We start from the raw sequence: 22,235 nt of genomic DNA on the forward strand, positions 1-22,235 counted from the left end.
ACAGAGGATGTAATTATTAAAATCTTGCTTCATTTTTACTGGGATCTTAAGTAAGGATTAGACCTTTTTATTTTCGAATAGTTTAAACTTTGAAAAAGATAGTTCTTTTTTACTTATTTGGTGTACCTACTTGGCTACTTCAGTTAAAAACTTTTCACGTACTAAGCGTCAAGAGTCTCATGCACCTCGAGAGTCGAGTATTAAGGGACTCTAACATGATTTGACTGCTTAACTCCAAATATAGATTATTATGATATCTCGTTACTATTAACACTTCATAATCAAGTTTTAATAATATTCTTTTTATGTCTAATAGGTTTTGTTCGCCAACCCCATGAAGAATATAATGTTCCTGATATTGAAGTAATTGTTAATTAAAAAATACAACATTGTTAATTAAAAAATACAACATTAATTAATTAAATTTTAGTTTAATAAAATAAAAAATTGAACATGAGTTGTAATGTAACTACTCTTTCATATAACGGAAAAGGGCCAAATATACCCTGTACTATTGGAAAAGGGCCAAATATACCCTTTGTTATACTTTAGGTTCAAATATATCCCTGCTGTTATACTTTAGGTTTAAATATACCCCTTCTCCGTTAAAATTGTCCAAGATAGACACCAGCTATGACATGGCACTAACAACTCAGCGAGGTGTACCACCTCACCACCCAACTCACTTACCCCTCTCTTCCCCTTTTCAACCACCACTACCATCTCCTCTCCCTTCACAACCAATGCCACCGTTAGCACCACCACACCAGCCCAATTAGCCATTTCAAGAAATACAACTGTTGAAAATTCATTTACTGAGTTGAATTTTGTTTAACTGATCGTATGCAATTTATGCTGTTTCTCGTTTTGAAATTTTCAAAAAAGGTATAAATTCAATTATCAAGTATTTTGAATGGCCAATGAAGTTTTTCTAAGTATCCAGGTTGACATGAAAGCTCCAAGAATCTCAATTAATCTTTGTTAGAAGCATACACTTCTTAATTTTTATCCAAGTGAGGATAATGTTGCATTTATATTTGGTTTTTTAACTTAGGTTGAAATTGTTTAGGCTGTGGTATTCTAGTTAATCTTATTGCTTCATTCGGAAAAGGAAAAAGAGAGAAGCTAAAGTAACTGAACATGTTCATCATTCAGTTACTGACCTAATCGCTATATACATGTATTTAAAGAGTAATCTGAAATGGTGGTGTAGTGGTGCTGATGGGGACATTAGTTGTGAAGGGAGAGGAGATGGTAGTGGTGGGTGAAAAAGGGGAAGAGATGGTAAATGAGTTGGGTGGTGAGGTGGCATGCCACGTGTTATCCACCTCGCTGAGTTGTCAGTGTCACGTCATATTTGGTGTCCACCTTGGACAATTTTAATGGAGGAGGGGTATACTTGAACCCAAAGTATAACGGCAAGAGTATATTTGAACCCAAAATATAACGAAAGGTATATTTGACCATTTTTCAATAGTACAGGAGTATATTTGGCCCTTTTCCGTTAATATAATCCTCCAACATGGTTAGTAAAAGTAACTTTGTTATAAATATACAATCAACTTGTAGATCTTTTAATTTTTGATATAAATGACCGGTAAACATGATTGGTAAATATATCTATCAACTTATGGGTCAACTTTTACATTTAGAAAAATTGAAATCATGATTTGAAATCCCAAATCTCATGAGATGAAAACGCATGTCCAAACGCCTACTTAAAAAGAACAATTAATTATGTTGGGTGAGGTGAGCTTGGTGAATGTTTCAACAATTTAAAGGTTGCAGTGGCATGGCTAGAATCCTAGTCCTTAACTAAATATCTCAGGTTTGAGCCTGGATATGAAAAAAAATTGTGCCAGAAAGTATTTCCCATTTTAATGAAACTTATGCGATGCGAATCCGTAATAGCTAAAGGCCCAATGCATCGAGTGAGAAATGAAAAAAAGCTTTCTACACACTACTATTCGTCTCCATTTATTTTATTTTCTTTGATAACGTGATGTCCGTACGCGTATAATTACACTGTAATTAAGTTATGACAAACAAATAGACCGTCGTAATTTCGAAGTTGGGTAATTACTACCCTAGTAATTACACCAATTCCAATTACCAGGTGGTTTTCCAAACAGATCAACAATACTATTTGTCTCTATTTATTGTTCGTCAGTATATTAAATCAATAACAATTATTCTCCATCTTTAACTACTTGTAACTTCCAATCTCTTTTCAACTTAAAAGTAGTAGAATAGTCCAAGGAGAATGAATCAAAGATTTTAATATAATAAATAGAAAGCACCAAATCAATTATTTTTTCCACAGTGAGAATACATATCGCTTATCAATGTGCATGACACCACTTTTCATTCATTTGTTTAATGTAAACACACAATGTGGGTAAGTTGAAATAAAAAAATTGCCCTCACAGAATATCGGTACATGATTTCTTTTATTCAACTAGGGCCAAGAAAACCAATAGTGATAAATAAAAATACAAATGGACGACACTCATTAAACTGGTGTAGCAAGAAAACCAGCAATAGTGGTAATCAAAAATCTGCAAAAAAAAAAAAAAAAAAAAAAAAAAAATGACCATAAACTTGAATCTGTTCATCGTTCAGAGATGATCTTAGTTCTTTACTGTTGTCACTTGCCTCAGAAGCATCTGGACAACATCGTTGGAGATGCTTTCGGATTCTGCTTTCAAGTTCTGGATCTTTGCAAATGTTTCTTGATCAAGGCGTTTGACATTAGCACCCGAATCACCACTAGTCTGTAGACAACACGGATATTAACAAGTGTGCTTAATCAAGGGTAAAGTAAGTTGAATAACACATTACTTCCCCAACCCCCCTCCGCCCCACACACGAAAAAAAGGAAGTTCGAATAGAAAATAAAAACAATTATCCTCTTAATCAGCATCCTAAATAACGGACTGACCAAACATTCTGATTACCATCAGCAAACAGACGAGAGCAGAAAAGGTAATCATGTTCTAAAGATCTAAGAGGAGATCACCTACAATATGGGCACTGATCAAGAATACAGCAAGGGGAAAATGTAAAGAAACACTAGTTTTGGTCTTAAATGTTCATGTTTGCTTTTTTAAATATTCGAGTTCATATTAATACATGCAACGCAGCATGTGTAAACTTGCTCACATAGGAGTGCCAAGTCCGGATAAAAGAGGAGGGTTGCAATAAGTTTGACAGCCAACGTAAAACTAGTCAATATGTGAAGAAATACCCGATCTTAATTTGCTTGGGATTGAAGAGTAGTTGTTGTTGTTATTGTCATACAGGTACACGAAAATTGGTTTCTTTTCTGAAACCATTTGTTTCTTATTTACCTGTTCAACCTTTCTCTGAAATTCGGCTTCCATGTAAGCACGAAATTCAGCTATCTCCTTCTCAGCTTCTTCCTTTGCCTGTCTCATTCTAGCCTGTTTTGCTGCATGTGAAACCAAAGTCAGGATATAGAACTTGTTTATACAACTGATTGATTCCAGTCCAGGTGCTCTGAAAGACGATAGCCACAACTCATACTATTAGTTAAGACATGGGAATAAGTATAATTAGTTAAGACATGGGAATAAGTATAAGAATTATCAGCTTTTTGCTGCAATAGTTATTAAACGCATGACATCCAAAATTTTACCAATATCCAATACCTTGGGCTCTCATCCCATATTTGAACTCCCTATTGAAAATATCCATTACAAGAAATGCGTGAATTTGCATCTTTTCTAGACATGCCCTATATATGAATTAAATTCCCTTTCGAACATAACAAATGCATATTAAGTGGGATGTTGCAGTTTGATCGGAAATACAACTTACGGTATTGGGAAAATGAAGTGTACTTAAAACTGTGAAGGCAAAGTGGCGTATTGTTAGGAAGAAACGTCCAGCTTAGATTTTACTTATTCAGTGCACATCAGAGATGAAAATCCTCCAGCTTTTCCCTTTTATTGGAACTGAGTTGGTTAAGACTGAAAACAAGCCCTCAATAAGTACCGCACACCTAAGAATGCAATTAGTGTCTGTCAAGTAATAGGTTCAGAAAGTGTGACACCATAACCAAAACGTGGTCTTAAGAAAATTTACCATGCACAACTACACAGAAGGGAAAAAGTTGAACTGCAATGGAAATAGACGTTATTATGTGGAAAGAGGAAATTATAGCAATCGACCCATCACTTGAAAATAGCATATGTATGTCGCTGATGAACTAGGCCTCCTGATCGTTGCACTACAGTTAGTGAAAGTAACAGAAATCCAATTCAAAAATCAGAAAACTGGAGGTGCTAAAAAAGGGGAAATCAATTACCACTCTTGGCAGCATTGACAATGTGTTGAGCTTCTTGCTCTGCACCTAAAAGTTGTTGAATACCAGTCTGGTTGCCCCTGTTGGATTCCATCCTTGTCTGATATACTTATAAAACTACAAGAAAAGAAGAAAATATGTGTCTTAAAGATATCAATGAGATATTTGAAGAACACAACAACCATTATTCAGCATAATGTTAGCAAGCTGTGAAACTATGCTAAAAAGAACAGCCATGACGTCTTTTATGCAAAAAATTTATGGCCTTGGAGTAATTGACAAGACCAAAACTTATAAGTATTATGTCAAAAGAAAAACCACACATAGTTCATTTACAACACGGTTCAATTTAAGGACCAGTTTGTACTAGGATCTTTTCTCGTGTGTAGTCCAGATTGTAAATTTATAGGCCAGACTTCAAACTACCCAACATTTAGGCTAAACAGAGGTGGATCGCAAGTGGGACAGGGAGGACACATGTATTTTGCATGTTAGCACACTTCAATTGCTAATTCTATGCCAGCAAAATGTCAGGATGTCCCTGTAATAGCTTTGGTGTCACTACAATTTCAGCTATCCTATAGTTTATTAGCTATAGTTCCCAATCTACTGCGACAGCCTGGTCTAGAATGAAAAGAATCCTAGGTCAAATACTTATGAGCTCAGAACTTGGTAGATAGTTGAAGTAACGCATGCCTCACAATTAGCTTTGAGCTGACAGAGAAAAAATATTCTTGGCTCAATAGGAAGCTATTCCTACAACTTCTTAATGGCCAACTAAATGGGAACCTAAGTTAAACTTACAATTAATCAGCCATGCCAATAAAATTTAAGAGTGGCATCGGTGGAGGACAAGATGCGGGAAGCGAGGCTGAGATGGTTTGGGCATGTGAAGAGAGAGACACAGACGCTCCCGGGCGGAAGTGTGAGAGGTTGGCTATGGATGGTTTCGGAGAGGTAAAGGAGGCGAAGAAGTATTGGGGAGAGGTGATTAGACGGGACATGACACGGTTTCGGCTTCCAGGACATGACCTTAGATAGGAGGTTGTGGAGGACTCAGATTAGGATAGAAGGCTAGGTTGCTTATCCTTTCACCCTAGTAGTTGTAGTTTTGCTCATTCGTTTATTGCCATTTGATTTCTGCATTTGATTTCTGCTTATATTTGTTGGGCCTTTGTACTTTGACTATCTTATTTATCTATGGTAGCTAATGTTCCTTTCTTTCCAGACTGTTCTATCACGACTTTCTCGCTTTTGTTATCCCTCGTTTTCATATTGTTTTTGATATGTTTGTCCCTATCTGACTTTTTGTCTTGTTTTCCTCTCTTGAGCCGAGAGTCTTTCGGAAACAGCCGCCCTACCTTTCGAGGTGGGGGTTAGGTCTGCGTACACTCTACCCTCCCCAGACCCCACATTGTGGGATTCTACTAGGCTTCTTGTTGTTGTTGTTGTTGCCAATAAAATTTAACTCCTCTCTTGTGGGTCGACTAAACAAGCTACAATAAATTCAATCAGGAAAGAGAAGAGAGGTATCAAACAGCTATGCTCCAACAACTCTCCTCTCAAAATACAAATCTTTACTCAATCAACAGTTTCTCTTGTCCAAGTACTGCACAATCTCAACAAACCAGATGCAACACGAGTCCAGAATCATGCAACCTCGTTGTGTTGGGTGAACTTGGAGCTTCCCCAAATTGGCATGTACACCAAGCTCTTCATATGTTTGTACTACTTTGATTTTCACATTGGAGCCCATATGAAGCGTAACTGTGCATGTTGCATTAGATATGCTCAAGGAAGCTTAATTTCAAATACTCATACATAAGACTTTAGAGAAACCACCACCTGACCCGTCCATCAATTTCATAGCCTAAATTTGAGGCAAAGCAAAATTTATATTTAAACAAAAAAAAAAAAAAAAAAACTGAATACCAAACTGGAATAGTCATCTAAATGGTACTTCTAGTCAAACAAAAACATGGAAACATAAAACTGGAGCCTGACAGAATGATACAATTTTATTTCTAAAAAAAAAAAAAAAAAAGACTGGTATAACCTTTTCAATCAAATACAGAACCTACTTAGATATGAAGGAAAAACTAGAGGATTAGCAGTTAACTTCAGAAAGAATCAGAAAACCACGTCAATTCTCCAAAGTAGACCACAGTAATACTGCTACACATAGCTTAGTTGAATATTCAGAAGGCTACTGGACTGTTAGTTGAATATTCAGAGGGCTACTGGACTGTTTCCTTTAGGATCATGAGCAAACACGAGCAGGCAATCATATTCATATCAAAGGAATCTCCATTATACAAAATCCAAGACAATAATTTCAAACCCGGATCAGAAACTGCTAACCGTCAACCATCCCCTCTTTCTTCCCAATCCCAAACTCAGAAAAAGGATATTTCAGAATACTTACTCTTCCTAGAATCTCTCTAGAAATAATAGATCCATCAATACAAATACATCATTGTCAACAAGTCAAGCAGCTAAAGCTGAATCATTTTCCAGAAGCAAGTCAATCAATCACCTAACCTCAATTGCAAACTAATTAGAATCAACTACATTCTGCTTTAATCACAATTCGAATATTTTTATACTGATGATTCAAGGTCAATTAACTGCAAACCTTCTATAACTCATCATTGTTTGCGAATCTCACGTAAACCTCAAATTACTATGCAGAAACAAATAGTTGATTATAACTAGTTACTATTCCTAGAATCGCTCTATAGAAATGATAGATCCGTCAATACACACAGATATCAATCAAGTAAACCTCAATTTCAAGCTAGTTAAAATCAACTACATTCCGCTTTAATCACAATTCGAATACTTTTACACTGGCAATTCAAGGTCAACCAACTGCAAACCTTATAATAACTCATTCTTGTTTGTGAATCTCACATAGACCTCAAATCATTTAACAGAAACAAATAGTTGATTATAACTAGTTACTATTCCTAGAATCGCTTTATACAAATGATGGATCCATCAATACACACAGATATCAATGAATTACCTAAACCTCAATTCCAAACAAGTTAGAATCAACTACATTCCGGTTTAATCACAATTCTAATAATTTACAGTTTTACACTGCCTGTTCAAGGTCAACCAACTGCAAACCTTATAATAACTCGTTATTGTCTGCGAATCTCGCGTAGACCTCAAATTATTAGGCAGAAACATATAATTGATTATAACTAGTTACTACTCCTAGAATCGCTCTATAGAAATAATAGATCCATCAATAGACAAAGATATCATTGTCAACAAGTCAAACACCTAAAGCTGAAACATTTTGCCAGAAGCAAGTCAATCAATCACCTAAACCTCAATTCCAAACTAGTTAGAATCAACTACATTCCGCTTTAATCACAATTCGAATATTTTCACACTGGTGGTCCAAAGTCAACCAACTGCAAACCTTCTAGAACTCATTATTGTTTTTGCTAATCTCACGTAAACCTCAAATCATTATGCAGAAACAAATAGTTGATTATAACTAGTTACTATTCCTAGAATCGCTCTATAAAAATGATAGATCCATCAATACACACAGATATCAATCAACTACCTAAACCTCAATTTCAAGCTAGTTACAATCAACTACTTTCTGATTTAATCACAATTCAAATAATTTACACTGGCTTTCAAGGTCAACTAACTGCAAACCTTCTATAACTCATTATTGTTTGTGAATCTCACATAAACCTCAAATTATTTTGCAGAAACAAATACTCGTAGTTGATTATAACTAAAGCAGCGTAACAAATCAAATTCATAGGAATCAAAGATCAAAATTAGTCAAACAATCACCTAAACCTCAATTTCAAACTAGTTAGAATCAACTACATTTCGCTTTAATCACAATTCAAATATTTTCCAGAAACAACTAGTTGATCATAACTAAATCGGAGTAACAAATTCAGATCAAAATTAGTCAATCAATCACAAATTCTAATATTCTTATACTTGCGATTCAAGGTCAACCAACTGCAAACCTTCTACAACTCATTATTGTTTGCATATCTCACATAAACCTCAAATTAATTTGCAAAAACATATAGTTGATTATAACTAAATCAGAGTAACAAATTCAGATCAAAATTAGTCAATCAATCACCTAAACCTCAATTCTAAACTAGTTATAAATTATAATCAACTACATTCTACTTTAATCACAATTCAAATTCAAATTATTTTGCAGAAACAAATATTCGTAGTTGATTATAACTAAATTGTAGTAACAAATTCAGATCAAAATTAAGTCAAACAAATCATCCGATCTAGATCTAATCTATTTCAAGCTAAAATTAGCACATTTCAAATAAAAAATATATCTATATCTATATATATATATATAGTACCTGTAGAAACTGAGATTTGAAATCGATGCAGAGAAATTTGAAGGTTTTGTTTGATATTTGTGTATAGAAGGTTGAGGTTTTAAACTGTCACGTACATAAACTGCCACGTGTGTTCTTTGTTTTCTTTTTCTTTTATCTTTTCTTTTGCCTATAAGTTCTTTTATTTAGAGCTAGCCAACCTTGTAATTAGGAAATTTTGTATTAAACCAAAAGACAAAATTTGTGTAACAAAAAATGAACCAAGAAAAGTGTTTTTTGTAAATATAGGCATTATTGTGCTAACTTTAAAAGAGTTTCAATTAAAAAAAGAAAAAGAGATAAAGGGTCAAAAACACACCTAAATATGCTTCTTCTTTTTTTTAATTTCCTACCAGAAGTATAAACTATCACCGACTAGTTGACTATTTAGGTGTATTTTGCCAGTTAGTTAGTGATAATTTAGGTAGAAAACTCTCACACCTGATACTTCAGGTAGAAAACTGGAAAAAAAAGTGATACTTGAGATCAGTGGCGAAGTGAGTATTTTTATGAAGGAGCCAAGGGGTTCAACATCTACTATATATACATAAAAATAATTTGTAATCTTGTATATTAGTGTAATTTTCGTCAAAGGGTGTTTGGGTTGCCCAACCTAGCTCCACCCCTGCTTGAGGTGCGTTTTTTACCCTTAACTTTAAACAAAAATTCTTGTTAAACTATTATTCAGTGATGGACCAAAGAGAATTACCTTATTATTCTTAACCAGATGTCTCTGGTTCGAGTCTTGAAAATAATGTCGTCTTTTGTATAGAGCCTTTTACTTCTAAACCGGAGTTTTCCAATAAAAAAAATTAAATTAATCGGACTCAGGTTCCAATATTGAATGGTAAAAAAAAAAAAAAAAACCTTGCGTGGTGAGAAGTTTTTTTAGATTTAACAATAAGATATTTTATGGGGAAGAAACTAAACTCTCAATTATAAAAATATATAAAATAATAATTAATAATTTTTTTACTACAATATACAATTAATATTTTATTTTTACTTTTTATTTGGGAAAAAGATTTATTTATTACATTTTTTCTTTTTCCCCTATTCCAAACAAGAAGTTTTATGTTCTATGTACATCCAAACAAAACCTTATCGACTCAAATTTCCCAATTTATAATGTCTTAAAATGAAAAACCTAACCCTACGACATCGTATTCATCAATCTCCCTAATTGTGCCCGCCGATTCCAAACCCTACGACACCGTATTATCAATCGATATCTTTTTTCCACCCATTGCCTTGACTTGCTGTTTTAACTGGTACATTTCTATCTCTTTATATGTATGTATTTTTTATTTTTTAAAGTTAAGATTTTTCTTTTTCTTGTTTTTGTCTATTGGGTTTTTTTTTTTTACCTATAGGTTAAAATTGTTCTGTGTTTGTAAGTTTTTTTAATATACGTATGTATGTATGTATATATGTCCCATTGCCTTGACTTGCTGTTTTAACTACTCTCTCTGTTCCAATTTATGTGGTACACTTTTTTTTTAATCGTCAAAAGAATGATCATTTTTCTTATTCCCAACCATATATTAAGCCCTAAACACATCTTTTTTCCGTTTTCTTTATCGATTAAGCGTTATTCACCAGTTAACCTGAACTTGTCTCAATCTTACATAGCAAATTTTGCAATAGGATAGAATTATTTTTTGTATGCGCGAGTAGAGATCCAGTTAGTTTCATTAGTGTCATTTCTTACTTAATTACCAACTTCCAGTTCATGTGCATACGGTTTTTTGGTTGATCATTGATTGAATTGATTTCTAATAGGTGTTAGGGCTTGTTTGGTTGGGAAACAACTTATCCCGGGATAACGAATCCCGGGATTAGTTATTCCAAAGTGGGATAAAATAAGGCTACAATCCCGGGATTAGTTATTCCAAATTTTTATTCCAACTAAACATGGGATAAGGGGGCACTAAAATTTTATCTCGGGACTATTTTTGCTTATCCTTCACCCCAAACGACCCCTTACTGTTTTGTCATAGTCAAATAACTGAAAATATTCTAAAGATTTTGTTGCGGGGTATCTGATTTAGTAATATAAACCACATGGGGTTTACACTTTATAGAAGACAATCTTGTTTGAAGTTTCTGGAAATGAAGAAAAATTTATGGAATTTGGGTTTAAGATGGTCCATTGACCAGATGGCTAGTTTTGTAATAGTATGCTTAGCTAGTCAAAAAATGGGTTCATATCTACTATTTGAAAAATGCTATTTAAGTCGGATTGTGTTTGATAGACACACTTGAGGACGAGTTTAAGGGTTCAATAGGAACAATGCTTAGTTGAGGTGCCAAAATGAAAAAAAGATGCAAGTTTAGGGGGCCGCATATGCATTAAGCCTTTCTTATTTGACAACAATTTAACTTTACCTTTTACACTTAACGAGATGATTTATAACCACACAAATATCTTTGGCTTGTTTTAGAGCACGAGATTCAAAAGTCTTCCTTTATTTCTTAAACTGCGTGCCCAGTCAAACTATATCACATAAATTGGGACGGAGGGAGTAGTACATTTCTCTGTATCTATCTTTATCTCTTTCTATCTATCTTTATGTATATGTATGTATTTCTTGTCTCCACCCTGGCTGTTATAAAGTTAATATATTGTGTTTATTGTCTATTGTGTATTTATCTAGTAATTTTAGTTACTGCAGTTAGATTGTATATATTGGTAATTCTGTGTTTGTAAGTTCTTTTTTAAATTTCTTTTCATCATTTGGAAGAAAACTTATCTTCCATATAAAGCTACTTCTTTCAATTTGTTTGTCGTACTTTCCATTTTAGTGTGTTTAAAAAAAAAGAATGTCTCTTTCCTTTTTGGCAACTCTTTAATTCTAACTTTCCACATGACATGTTTAAGACCACATGATTAAAGGGCAATTGGTACATTCTACACATCTTTAGTTTAAGATCACCTGATTCAAAAGTCTTCTTCCTTTAATTAAACTCCGTGCCAAGTCAAAACGAGACAAACAAATTGAAACAGACGGATTATCTTTTTTGTGGTATAGTGATTTATATAATTGGATACACCTAGTTTAGGACTGAGCAATAATTGATTGGTAATTATCATATTTCTAAGATGATTTATGTGGTTGATCCTAACTGCTTAGAACTGACGCAGTAGCTCAACTATGTAATCATTGTGGACATCTGATAGAAAAGAAAGTCTGGTTTAAGTGCAAAAACACTTGAAGATTAACCAGTGAACCCGCAGTTAGAGAATTAAATAGGAAAATGTTAGTAAAAGCTTGATATTCAATCAAACGCAAATAAGAATAAAGTAACTATACGGTTATTTAAAATCCATGGGGAATAGCGAAGAACAGAATACAATGGAATGAAAGTATCCATATGCGATGCTAAGTAGTGGGGATTAAGGATCTTACGTTAAGTAAAATGTTTAACATTAGTCTTGTTAGTTATAGTCGTGGTTGTTTGGCATTGTAGGATAGATGTGACAGTTAGAGAATTCCTAATTTAAGAGAAGTCCTTGTTTGTCCTAAAAGTCAAACTATTAAGTAGTGAAATGAGGCGGACCCAAATGAAATGGAATCATATGGAGGCCAGTGTAATTAAAAGCCATTGCTTTGTCGCTTAAAGTGATCAAGCGATGCAAAGCGAGGGGTAATTGTTTCATGTGGGTGAAGCCATGTGATGAAGAGAAGTGTGCTCTTCAAAGTTCAAACAATGACGCCACAAAGTGATCCAAAAGAAAAGGCGGTTCTTTGAATCTCAGCTTTGAGCAGTTGGATTAATATTATTGTATATTTATTGGTAAGCTTAGTTATCTTGATTGTTATAATATGAAGCTCGTGTATGTTTGGCATTTTTAAATTTCCGTAAATTATGCACTTCACTTCGAAATTTTTTTCGCTTCTCTCTCTCTCTCTTTTTTTTTTTTTTTTTTTTGGCTTTTTGCTTCAAGCCCATGAACGTTGTTGCTTTGTTATGCTTTTTCCTTTTAGAAACACTGGTTGAGGAGTAGTTGTTTTGTTGTTGTAAGGTTACGGTTATTTGGACAGTGTCCTTTCTAGTTACCCTTAGATCATACAGTTATTTGGAATTTCCTTCTCTAGGTACCTTCCCCAAAAACCTACATGCTAACAGGCAGTATCTTGCAAACAAAAGAAGATAAGTTAACTTTGTAATATAGAGTTGCTATAATTTTTTTCTTTGCAATTTTGTAATGTGGTTAAGTTGCCTTATATTTTTCAAATAACTCCGTAATTTTATTTTAAATAGGAATCTTAAGTTTGTGTTGTTTCAGAGATATGTCATAAGTAGTGATGGTGGACTACTATGCAAGTAATCCTGGACCAATTGAGGATGCTGTGTTATACGATCAAGACAAACATGTATCATCTGCTATTTGGGAGGGGCAGGTATTCATTAAGATAAACTTCCTCCCCTTCTTTTTCCCCAAATTGACACTTGGTAGCAACTCTGTGATTTAGACTTGACTTGAATGGCTTATTTTCATTGTTGACAGGAGCGTGGTGCTCTTAGGTGTCATGAACACACATCAAAGCTCGATCAGTGGATGCTCACAGAGAAACAGGTTGGGTTGGTTAAAAAGGCTGGATTTGGCTATTTGAGAATGATACCGGCAATCAGTTTGGATAACCCACTCATATCTGCCCTAGTTGAGAGATGGAGGAGAGAAACAAACACGTTCCATTTCACCGTTGGGGAAATGACTGTGACCCTTGAGGATGTCGCCTACTTGCTTGGGCTACCAGTTGATGGTGAAGCTGTTATAGGCGTGACATATACTTCATGTGAAGCAGTCTGTATCAGATTGTTGGGGCAAGCACCCGACTCTGGATATACGAGTGGTGGGATGGTGAAGCTTAGTTGGTTGAAAGAGACGTTTTCCCACTGTCCGGAGGATGCTTCCATGGAGGATATTGAGCGTTATACACGTGCTTATCTTCTATACCTGGTCGGTAGCACCATTTTTTCAACTACCACTGGCAATAAAGTACCTGTCATGTACCTTCCACTGTTTGATGATTTTGATGAAGCTGGCAAGTATGCTTGGGGTGCTGCAGCCTTATCCTTCTTGTACAGAGCGCTTGGCAATGCTTCCCTCAGGTCCCAAAGCACAATTAGTGGCTGTTTGACACTGTTACAGGTATGATGAGGCTAGGAAACTTTTTGCCTTTGAGGTTCCATGGGGACACAATTGACCTGGCTGTCATGCTTTGACAAGTAATTGAAAATGTAATCACTGAATTCTTTATATTAAATCTGCCTGTGATTAGTTTTCCCTCTCTTGCAGTGCTGGAGTTACTACCACCTCAATGTAGGTCGGCCAAAGCTTAATCACGATCCAATCCATGAGTGTTTCCCATTTGTTCTTAGGTGGAAAGGTAAACAAAGCAGTCCAACGTCAAACCGTGATGTGGCATTCTACCGAAAATCATTGGACTCTATGAAGCCATCTGATGTAAGTTAGTTTCCAGAACTTGCTTGTGTGACTTAATCATTTACCTCTTAAAGAGCTTTAAAAATGGAATAATTCTATGTCCAGGTCGACTGGTGTCCTTACTCAAACATTAGTCATACCGTCATACCAGACCATGTATTGCGCAGCCTCATTCTGGGGAGATCAAAGACCATGTTGATATGTTATGACAAGGCAGAAAGACACCTCCCAGATCGTTGCCTAAGGCAGTTTGGCATGCATCAAACAATCCCTGAAGAAGTACAGAAGTGGGAGAGGAAGAGTCGGGGAGTTGATGGTGGTGTAGATCTATCAGCAAAAATGGAATCAGAGCTTAATGAATGGTCAAATCGTCATCTCTACATTGTGGAGGCAGAGGAAGATGTGGAGGAAAGTGAATACATGCAGTGGTACTTGGGAATTACAAGGAAGTTGGTGGGGAGGCCTGTTCCTATCTCATCTGAGTTTCAAAGAATGGTAAATTATCAGATAAATGTAATTTAGGATTTTCGCAATTTTCAGTTATCCACAACCTCTTCTCCCTCCTTACTCCATGTCGCACCTCCAATTTTTTGTTTAAATTTGTTTGTTTGTTATTGCAGAATGCCGCACTGAGGGAGATTGCCCACATAGTGGACACTGTTTCAACTCATGGGATGGATGATCAACAGTTGCAATCTGTCACAAGAATCCGATATATTACTTATGAATGCCTGAGGGATCAGATTGCAAGTACAGTAGTTGCATCGAACTCACAAAGTGAAACTGGAAAGAGAGCACGTGGAAAGGAGAGAGTAAGAAGGAAGGGGATGGGGGGAAAACGTAAGCGTAAAGAAGAGGTAGAGCAATATTATGCAGCAGGGATACCCATGCAATCTCGGATACCTTCTGCAACTTTTGATGTAGATCCTGCTCACCTATATCATGTGGGGAGTGAGGTGGATAATTCTCATTTATGCATTACTGTAAGTGAAGATGATCATGGTCGGATATCTCATGTAGGTCAAAGTGTCGATGATATTGATTTCTGCGAAGATGCTAAGGAAATTGACGAATCACACTTCCATCATATAGCTGGAGAAGAAGATGGACAGCTCACCAGTGAAGTAGCAGAAGATAAACCTCATGCTTCAATTAATATTGTTCCTCAGGTCTCGCATGAAACTAGAGAGGAGGTTGCACAGCAGAACGATTATGGGGTTCTTGTTTAGACCAGTAAACATGAGTTTTTTATTTTGTAGGGGGATGATATTCTTTCTAAGATTTATATATCTTTAGAAGTCCAAGCTTCTCATCTTAGGCTTGTTGTAATTAATTAGCTAGAGATCTTTATTGTGGCTTGCTCAATTTTCAGTTCATTTGGAGATGATTTCCCCCCTTTTCTAGTTGAGGAGAAGAAAATTACGCAACATGTAGTACTTGTGAATGGTAATGTTATGCTTTATCTTCTTCAACCTTTATTAGACCTGTATCCTGCAGCTGGGGTACCTGATTTGACAAGTTTATTGTGTTGTTTGATTAAAAAATATGCTCTTTGTTTTTCTTTCTTTACTAAAAGGATTATTGGGGAAAAAACGCATCCAGCCAATGCTGGTATCCAGATAATGCAAATGATGGTGATTGAAGGTGTTTAAAAAAAACGAAGTGGACCTAAAAATATAAAGAGACAGGCAAGCAAGGAAAGGTCCCTTGGAATCGTTTGATCATTTTGCATTTACTTCAGGATGCTGATGAAAGGTCCCTTGGAATGGTTTGATCATTTTGCATTTACTTCAAGATGCTGATGATGGTGACTAAAGGTGTTAAAAGGAATGAGAGTGACGGGAGGTGCTAAAAGGAACGAAGAGAGACCTAAAACTGCAAGGAAATTATCTCAAAAAACCTAAAATCTCTCTGAAGTCGTACATAGCGCAAAATATGACACAATGGAAGAGAATTTACATACAAGCATTACCAATTAATTGTGGTTATGGTATAGTTTGAAAGGGATTTTTTAGTTTTGTTATATATTTATATGCCACTAAAACAATAACATAAACCACCAAATATTGCATTGATATTAGTTTAAATGGAACCACACGACTAATGAAGATTCATATGATTGAAGTGCTTCTAAAAGTTTATTCCTGGTCCCTTAAGTTACATCACACTGTTTGGCTGTTCTTTAGCTGACTGACTGCATTTCTAAATTCTAACCACTCCTCAACTACAATATCCCAAACTAACTCCCACTCGCCACTTCCTCACGGGCCTCCGTCCACGGTGGTCTTCTGGCCGGTTTTACCCTCGGCTCTCATTTTAAGCCACTCGACGACATCTCCGATCACTTTCTCCACATTCTCCGCCAACGAGCTGGTGCCACATCCCGAGAGTAAGGATTGGCGATATAGCTCCTCCGGACACTTAAGGATTAGCGATATAGCTCCTCCGGACGCGCTGATCATCTCAAAAGATTTGTAATCTCATATCTGCATCGACTTCAAGATGCAAAGGTGCTGACTGAAGGTGTAAAAAGGAATGAAGTAAACCTAAAGCTACAAGGAAATTATCTCGAAAGACCAACAATCTCTCTAAAGTCATGCAAACAGAGCGCCAAATATGGCAAAATGGAAAAAGAAATCATACATACAAGCATTACCAGTAAGTTGTGGTTATGGACTAATGGAAAGTAGACTTTGAGTTTTGCTAAATATTTATATGCCAGTAAAAGGATTAAAAATCTTAGTTTAAATAACCTAAAATCATCAAGTATTGCATTGATAAAAGTTTAAATAGAGCCACATAAATAATGAAGATACATATAAATGAACTGCTTCTACAAATTTATTTCTGGCACTTTTAAGTTACATCACACTGTTTGTTTGTTCTTTAACTAACTTACTGCATTTCTAACCACTCCTCAACTACAATATTCCCAACCAACTCCCACTTGCCACTTCCTCACGCGCCTCCATCCACGCAGGGGCGGAGCTAGACCTTCCAGTGGGGGTTCGGCCGAACCCAGTAGCTTTTGTTCAAATTATATATTTGTATTAATTTTTTTGTCATATTATGTACAAATTATTAATTAAGAACCCAGTAACATTAAAGAATTAAGATCCCGAACCCACAAGTTTCAAATCCTGACTCCGCCTCTGCATCCACGGTGGTCTTCTGATCGGTTTTACCCTCAGCTCTCGTTTTAAGCCACTCGACGACATCTCCAAACACTTTCTCCACATTCTCCTCAGGTTCACCAACGAGCTCGTGCCACATCCCGGGATACATTTTCAACATCTTATCCTTACTCGTCGATCGACGATATAGCTCCTCTGCGCACGCAGGATCGCAGATGATATCATCATTGCCGTGTACTATCAGAAATGGCACTTTCACCTCTTCAAATCTCCCCTGTAACTCCCTGCATACTCTCATCAACTCACGCGCTGTCGCTGTGCGTGGTTTCATAACTGGCCTCTTTGGACTTGCTACTGCCAGCTTCCTCTTCCACTCCTCCTTCGTGAATTACCAGAAAAGAACCAAAAATTAAATAAAAGCCACAAAAGAGAAATGCTCAAATGGTAAATTGAAAATTCGGGGGCAGAGCTAGAAGCTCGGTCTCGTCGGTTAGCTTTTGCTCAAATAGTATATTCGTGTTTAAAAATTAACTACATCTTGACCATAAAAGTTAGTATTCATTTTTTTCTGAAATAATTTTTCACTTTATTTGAAAATTAGTGTTTGGTAATGAAAATTCCACATCCAACTTGAAGTTGTATTTCAAATTTTTGGAAAACAACTTATAACCTGTTTTTCAACTCATATTTCACTTTTGAAGTTGTATTTCAAAAAAGTACATTCAAGCATGAATATTATTCCTAATATTCTTTACACAAGATATAACCAACACAACTCCATCTTCAGCTCCAATTCCATAAATTCCAAAAAAGGAGGCAGCCCGGTGCAGAACTCTATAGATTTCAAATAAAGTGAAAATATTTGAAATCTATGGTCAAACACCTATTATGTATATTGATGTTTAGACAATAATTGGAAAAATTCAGGACGGAGCAAAGAAGCTTGGATATGGATAAGACAACTTTGGCTCAAACAGTGTAATTTGCATTTAGAAATTTATTAAATATGTCTAAATACCAGTATAATTTAGAACTCAATTATTAATATTTGAAATAATCGTTCTAAAATTCAGAACTCATAAAGTTCAAATTCTGGCTATGCTTCGATCTGAAATCACATTTCACTTGATTTATCACATACCTTGAATGCAACCATAGGCAACGAGCCGCGAGTGGGAACCACGGGCCAAGTGGGAATCAAAACTGCAGCAATATCAAGTAGATATTCGGGAAAAGTGTTCAAAACACACTCTAACTTTGGCCGAAATTGCTATAACACACTCCAACTTTGCGGGAGTCCTATGACCCCCCCGGACTATTTTTTTGTGTATTATTGAGGGTATTATTGGTGACGTGGACTCAATAATACCCAATATTGAGGGACTCACTTTTTGTCCACGTCACCCAATAATATCCTCAATAATACACAAAAAAATAGTCCAGGGGGGTCATAGGACTCCCGCAAAGTTGGAGTGTGTTATAGCAATTTTGGCCAAAGTTGGAGTGTGTTTTGAATACTTCTCCCTAGATATTCCAAAGGCCACGGCGGTTTAAACTTATTGCTGATCCCACACATAGCTCCATTTAAAACAACACCGTCAAAACGGCTGCGTGGGACGAGAATCGCCCTCCCGGAGAGTTATAAGTAGCGCGATAGCACCGCCAAGCGACTCCGCGTAGAGAAATGACGGCAACGATGGCGGAGCGTGGTGATCCCTAAGGAATCGAAGAAGTTAATACAGTCATCAAACAAGTTAATAAGTCATCAACAACGAGATTTAAATCAGGTATACAAACAACAACATACCCAGTGAAATCGCACTAAGCAGGGTCTACAGAGGGTAGAGTGTACGCATACCTTACCTCTACCTTGGAAGGTAGAGAGGCTATTACAAAGTAATATGAAAAAAGAAATGACGAAGCGAATAAGCCATGGCAAATCCTATAAAAAGCATGATAAAGTAGTCTGAAAAAAGGAGCAACAACTACCACAAAGCAATACGATAATCGAAATACAAGAAAAATCAGTCTCAATCGCACATACAATGAATCCGTGTTTTTGACCAGTTTTCAAGTGAAAATTTGTTTTGCTTATAAAATTTTAACTTTTTCCCATGTTAAATGCACGTTTAAACATAATTTTTATTTTTAAATACTCTTTTTTAATTTAAATTCTGTTACAGTCAGGTCTTTCTATAACTGTCGTCCTCTATCACAACATTTCATTATAGTGGCCAAGTTTTCCGTCAAACCGTCAAATGCTGAGAAAATGATAAAAACAGTCTCTTATCATTGGTAGTAGGTTCAAATTAGTCCCTTAAGTATTAACTTAGTAGTTCTAATCCTTTAAGTTTGCCAAATATGAGCATTTTTTGTCTCCGTCAAATATTGACCAAACTTTGACGGTTAAATATTATGTGATAAGAAGAATTTAACCAAAAAAACACCAAAAATTCCTGTCAAAGTTTCAGAAACCGCATCATAACAAACTACCCCAGACTCAAATAATAGATAAAGAATAACAGAAATTGCACCTCAAAAAGTTCACCAGATTCTTGAAAAAGACCAATGATAAACATAAACAACAAAATATGTACCCTTAAATGTGAGTTCCCGTTAAATATTTTATTTTCACAGTTCCAATTAAATAAAGTTTGGTAAATATGCGACCTAAAGAACTCACTTTTGGCAAACTCAAAAGGACCAAAACTGCTAAAGTGATACTTAAGGGATCAGTTTTGTCATTTTCTCCTCAAATGCTAGATTGAAGCAACTTATCTCTTGCAGAAGCAATTAATCCATCAGAATATCCATTTCCTTGATGATCAATCGCAAATACAATGAATCAGTGTTTCACGATGTTTTTAATTTTAAATATCTAAAATTTTAATTTTAAAATGTTAAGTTAATCTAATTTAATTTAGCTTAAAAAATTAGTTAAAATTGACACTCTAAAAGATAAAGTGCCACATAAATTGAGACGAAGATAATAAATATTACTCCCTCCGGTTGAAATAAGTGTCCACCTACCATTTTTTCACACCCGAAAACACTAATTCCTAGGGGAAAAAATACATAGTTTGACTAAACTATCCTTAATTAACCAGACTTTTACTTATTTATTGTCTTGAGTAAATAAGAACAAATCTGACAAAACAAAATTAATTCTTTTTTCGATTATGTAAAGTGAACACTTATTTTGAATCAAAATAAAAATGCAGTATACACTTAATTTCAATTCCGAGAGTTATTTTTCTAACAAAAGTACTTATGTTTTAAAAAGTGAGGTGTTTGGCTAAGCTTTTTAGGAATAGCAGAAACAATTTTTCAGAAGCTAAAAAAATAATTTTTTCCAGAAGCACTTTTTTTAAAAGCGCTTTAGAGAAAAATATATTTACACTTTTTAAAAGCTTGATTAAACACTAATTGCTGCTTAAATATATTTTTTAAATTAATTAGCCAAACAAAAATTAATTTTAGAAGTTTGACCAAACAGGCTATAAATCTAAAACTCAATTATTAGCACTTTGAAATGATCTTCTAAAATTTAGAACTAACAAAACTAGAATTATCTCATACCTGAAGGAATCAAAGAAGCTAATACAATCATCAACAACAACATTCAAATCCGGTATAGAGTTTGGTAAATATCGACTGAGACCAATAATGCTCACTTCTGACAAACTTAAAGGACCGAAACTGCTAAAATGATACTTAAGGGACTATTTTGAACCTGCTATAAAAATAAGGGACCATTTTTGTCATTTTCTCCTCAAATGCTAGATTGAAATCAGAAGCAACTTAGAGCCTGTTTGCATGGGCTTATTTTAAGCGGCTTATAAGCTGCAATCAACTTATAAGCAAAAAAAAAAAAAAAAGTTGGAATAGGCTGAAACTTATTTTTTTGTCGACTTATTTTTTTTTTTTAGGCATAATTCGCTTTTAGATAAGTTAAATTAAATGGCCCAATTATTTTTTTGAACTTATTTTTAAGTAAAAATATAGGCTTTAAAATTTGGTACCCAAATTTCTCGAGAAAAAGTTTGAAAATAATTTTTTATAAACAACTTATAAGCCAATTCAAACGGGCTCTTATCTCATACCTGAAGGAATCAAAGAAGCTAATACAATCATCAACAACAAGATTCAAATCAGGTATATGAGCAATTAATCCATCAGAATAACCATGTCCTTGATGATCAATCGCACATACAACAAATCCATGTTTCGCTATATGAACTGCCGTAAGTTGAACGAACCAACTCGATTCTCCAGTGAATCCGTGCACTACACAAACTACTCCAGTAATTTTTACAGGTGAAAGTGGGGACCACCATTGAGTGAATAGTTTTAAGCCACGTGGATTTGTAATGAACTCGGAGTTATGAGTTACTGAGTGATGAGAGTAAAACTCGGTTTGACTCAGTGAGCCAAATGGACTTGACTCGTTTGCTTCAGAAACTGGATGTTTCATTTTTTGCTATAATGCGCCGAGGGGATAGGATAATGTGTGTGTATATATATAGACATGGAAAGAAGAAGATAACAAAGAGACAGGGAAAAGTAGTGTGCTTCGTCATGTATTGGAATTTTTTTTAAAAAAACAAAACATATTAGTGACAGCTGGAAGTTGGAATTAATTATTTAATTGCAGCTCAAGTAGTAACATTTAAGTAGATTAATGATTCGCTTATTTATTAATTTATTTCATGATCTACTCAAATTTAATCCAACCCGATCAATTAGCACTTTTATATAGGGGTGTTAATAGTATGATTCGGTCAGTTATTTAATATCATACTAATTTCTCTATTATTTCATTGTGTATAAGTAAAATTAGATTTTTCGAAACAGTCTCATGATCTCAGATATTACGAATCGGTGAATCCGTGCACAACGCAAATTACGCCAATGATTTCCACTGG

General features: G+C 35.2%; 2 protein-coding genes and 1 pseudogene across 4 annotated transcripts; 1 reads left to right on the forward strand and 2 right to left on the reverse strand.

Annotated features, from left to right (window-relative positions):
• Positions 1-2,264: 2,264 nt before the first annotated feature.
• Positions 2,265-8,779, reverse strand: LOC132068027 (V-type proton ATPase subunit G 2). Of its 2 annotated transcripts, none has more exons than XM_059461488.1 (4): positions 8,707-8,779; positions 4,331-4,444; positions 3,351-3,451; positions 2,265-2,774 (listed from the first exon to the last, which is right to left on the reverse strand). In XM_059461488.1, exons 2-4 carry the CDS (start codon positions 4,419-4,421, stop codon positions 2,631-2,633), a joined length of 336 nt encoding a protein of 111 aa, XP_059317471.1. In that variant the 5' UTR covers positions 4,422-4,444; positions 8,707-8,779; the 3' UTR covers positions 2,265-2,630. The 2 variants fall into 2 exon arrangements, with proteins under 2 accessions (XP_059317471.1, XP_059317472.1); XM_059461489.1 differs by having other exon boundaries at positions 4,331-4,427; positions 8,707-8,765.
• A 1,043-nt stretch (positions 8,780-9,822) lies between these two features.
• Positions 9,823-15,665, forward strand: LOC132068028 (protein MAIN-LIKE 2). Of its 2 annotated transcripts, none has more exons than XM_059461490.1 (6): positions 9,823-9,995; positions 13,016-13,130; positions 13,238-13,882; positions 14,030-14,197; positions 14,282-14,671; positions 14,797-15,665. In XM_059461490.1, the coding sequence occupies exons 2-6, from the start codon at positions 13,035-13,037 to the stop codon at positions 15,403-15,405; spliced, it is 1,908 nt and encodes a 635-aa protein (XP_059317473.1). In that variant the 5' UTR covers positions 9,823-9,995; positions 13,016-13,034; the 3' UTR covers positions 15,406-15,665. The 2 variants fall into 2 exon arrangements, with proteins under 2 accessions (XP_059317473.1, XP_059317474.1); XM_059461491.1 differs by lacking the exon at positions 9,823-9,995 and adding an exon at positions 11,155-12,522.
• Positions 15,666-16,968: 1,303 nt separating this feature from the next.
• LOC132068030 (caffeoylshikimate esterase-like) lies at positions 16,969-21,829 on the reverse strand (annotated as a pseudogene).
• Positions 21,830-22,235: the final 406 nt, after the last annotated feature.

This window comes from Lycium ferocissimum, chromosome 8, assembly GCF_029784015.1.
Source record: "Lycium ferocissimum isolate CSIRO_LF1 chromosome 8, AGI_CSIRO_Lferr_CH_V1, whole genome shotgun sequence".
Taxonomy (NCBI): Eukaryota; Viridiplantae; Streptophyta; class Magnoliopsida; order Solanales; family Solanaceae; genus Lycium; species Lycium ferocissimum.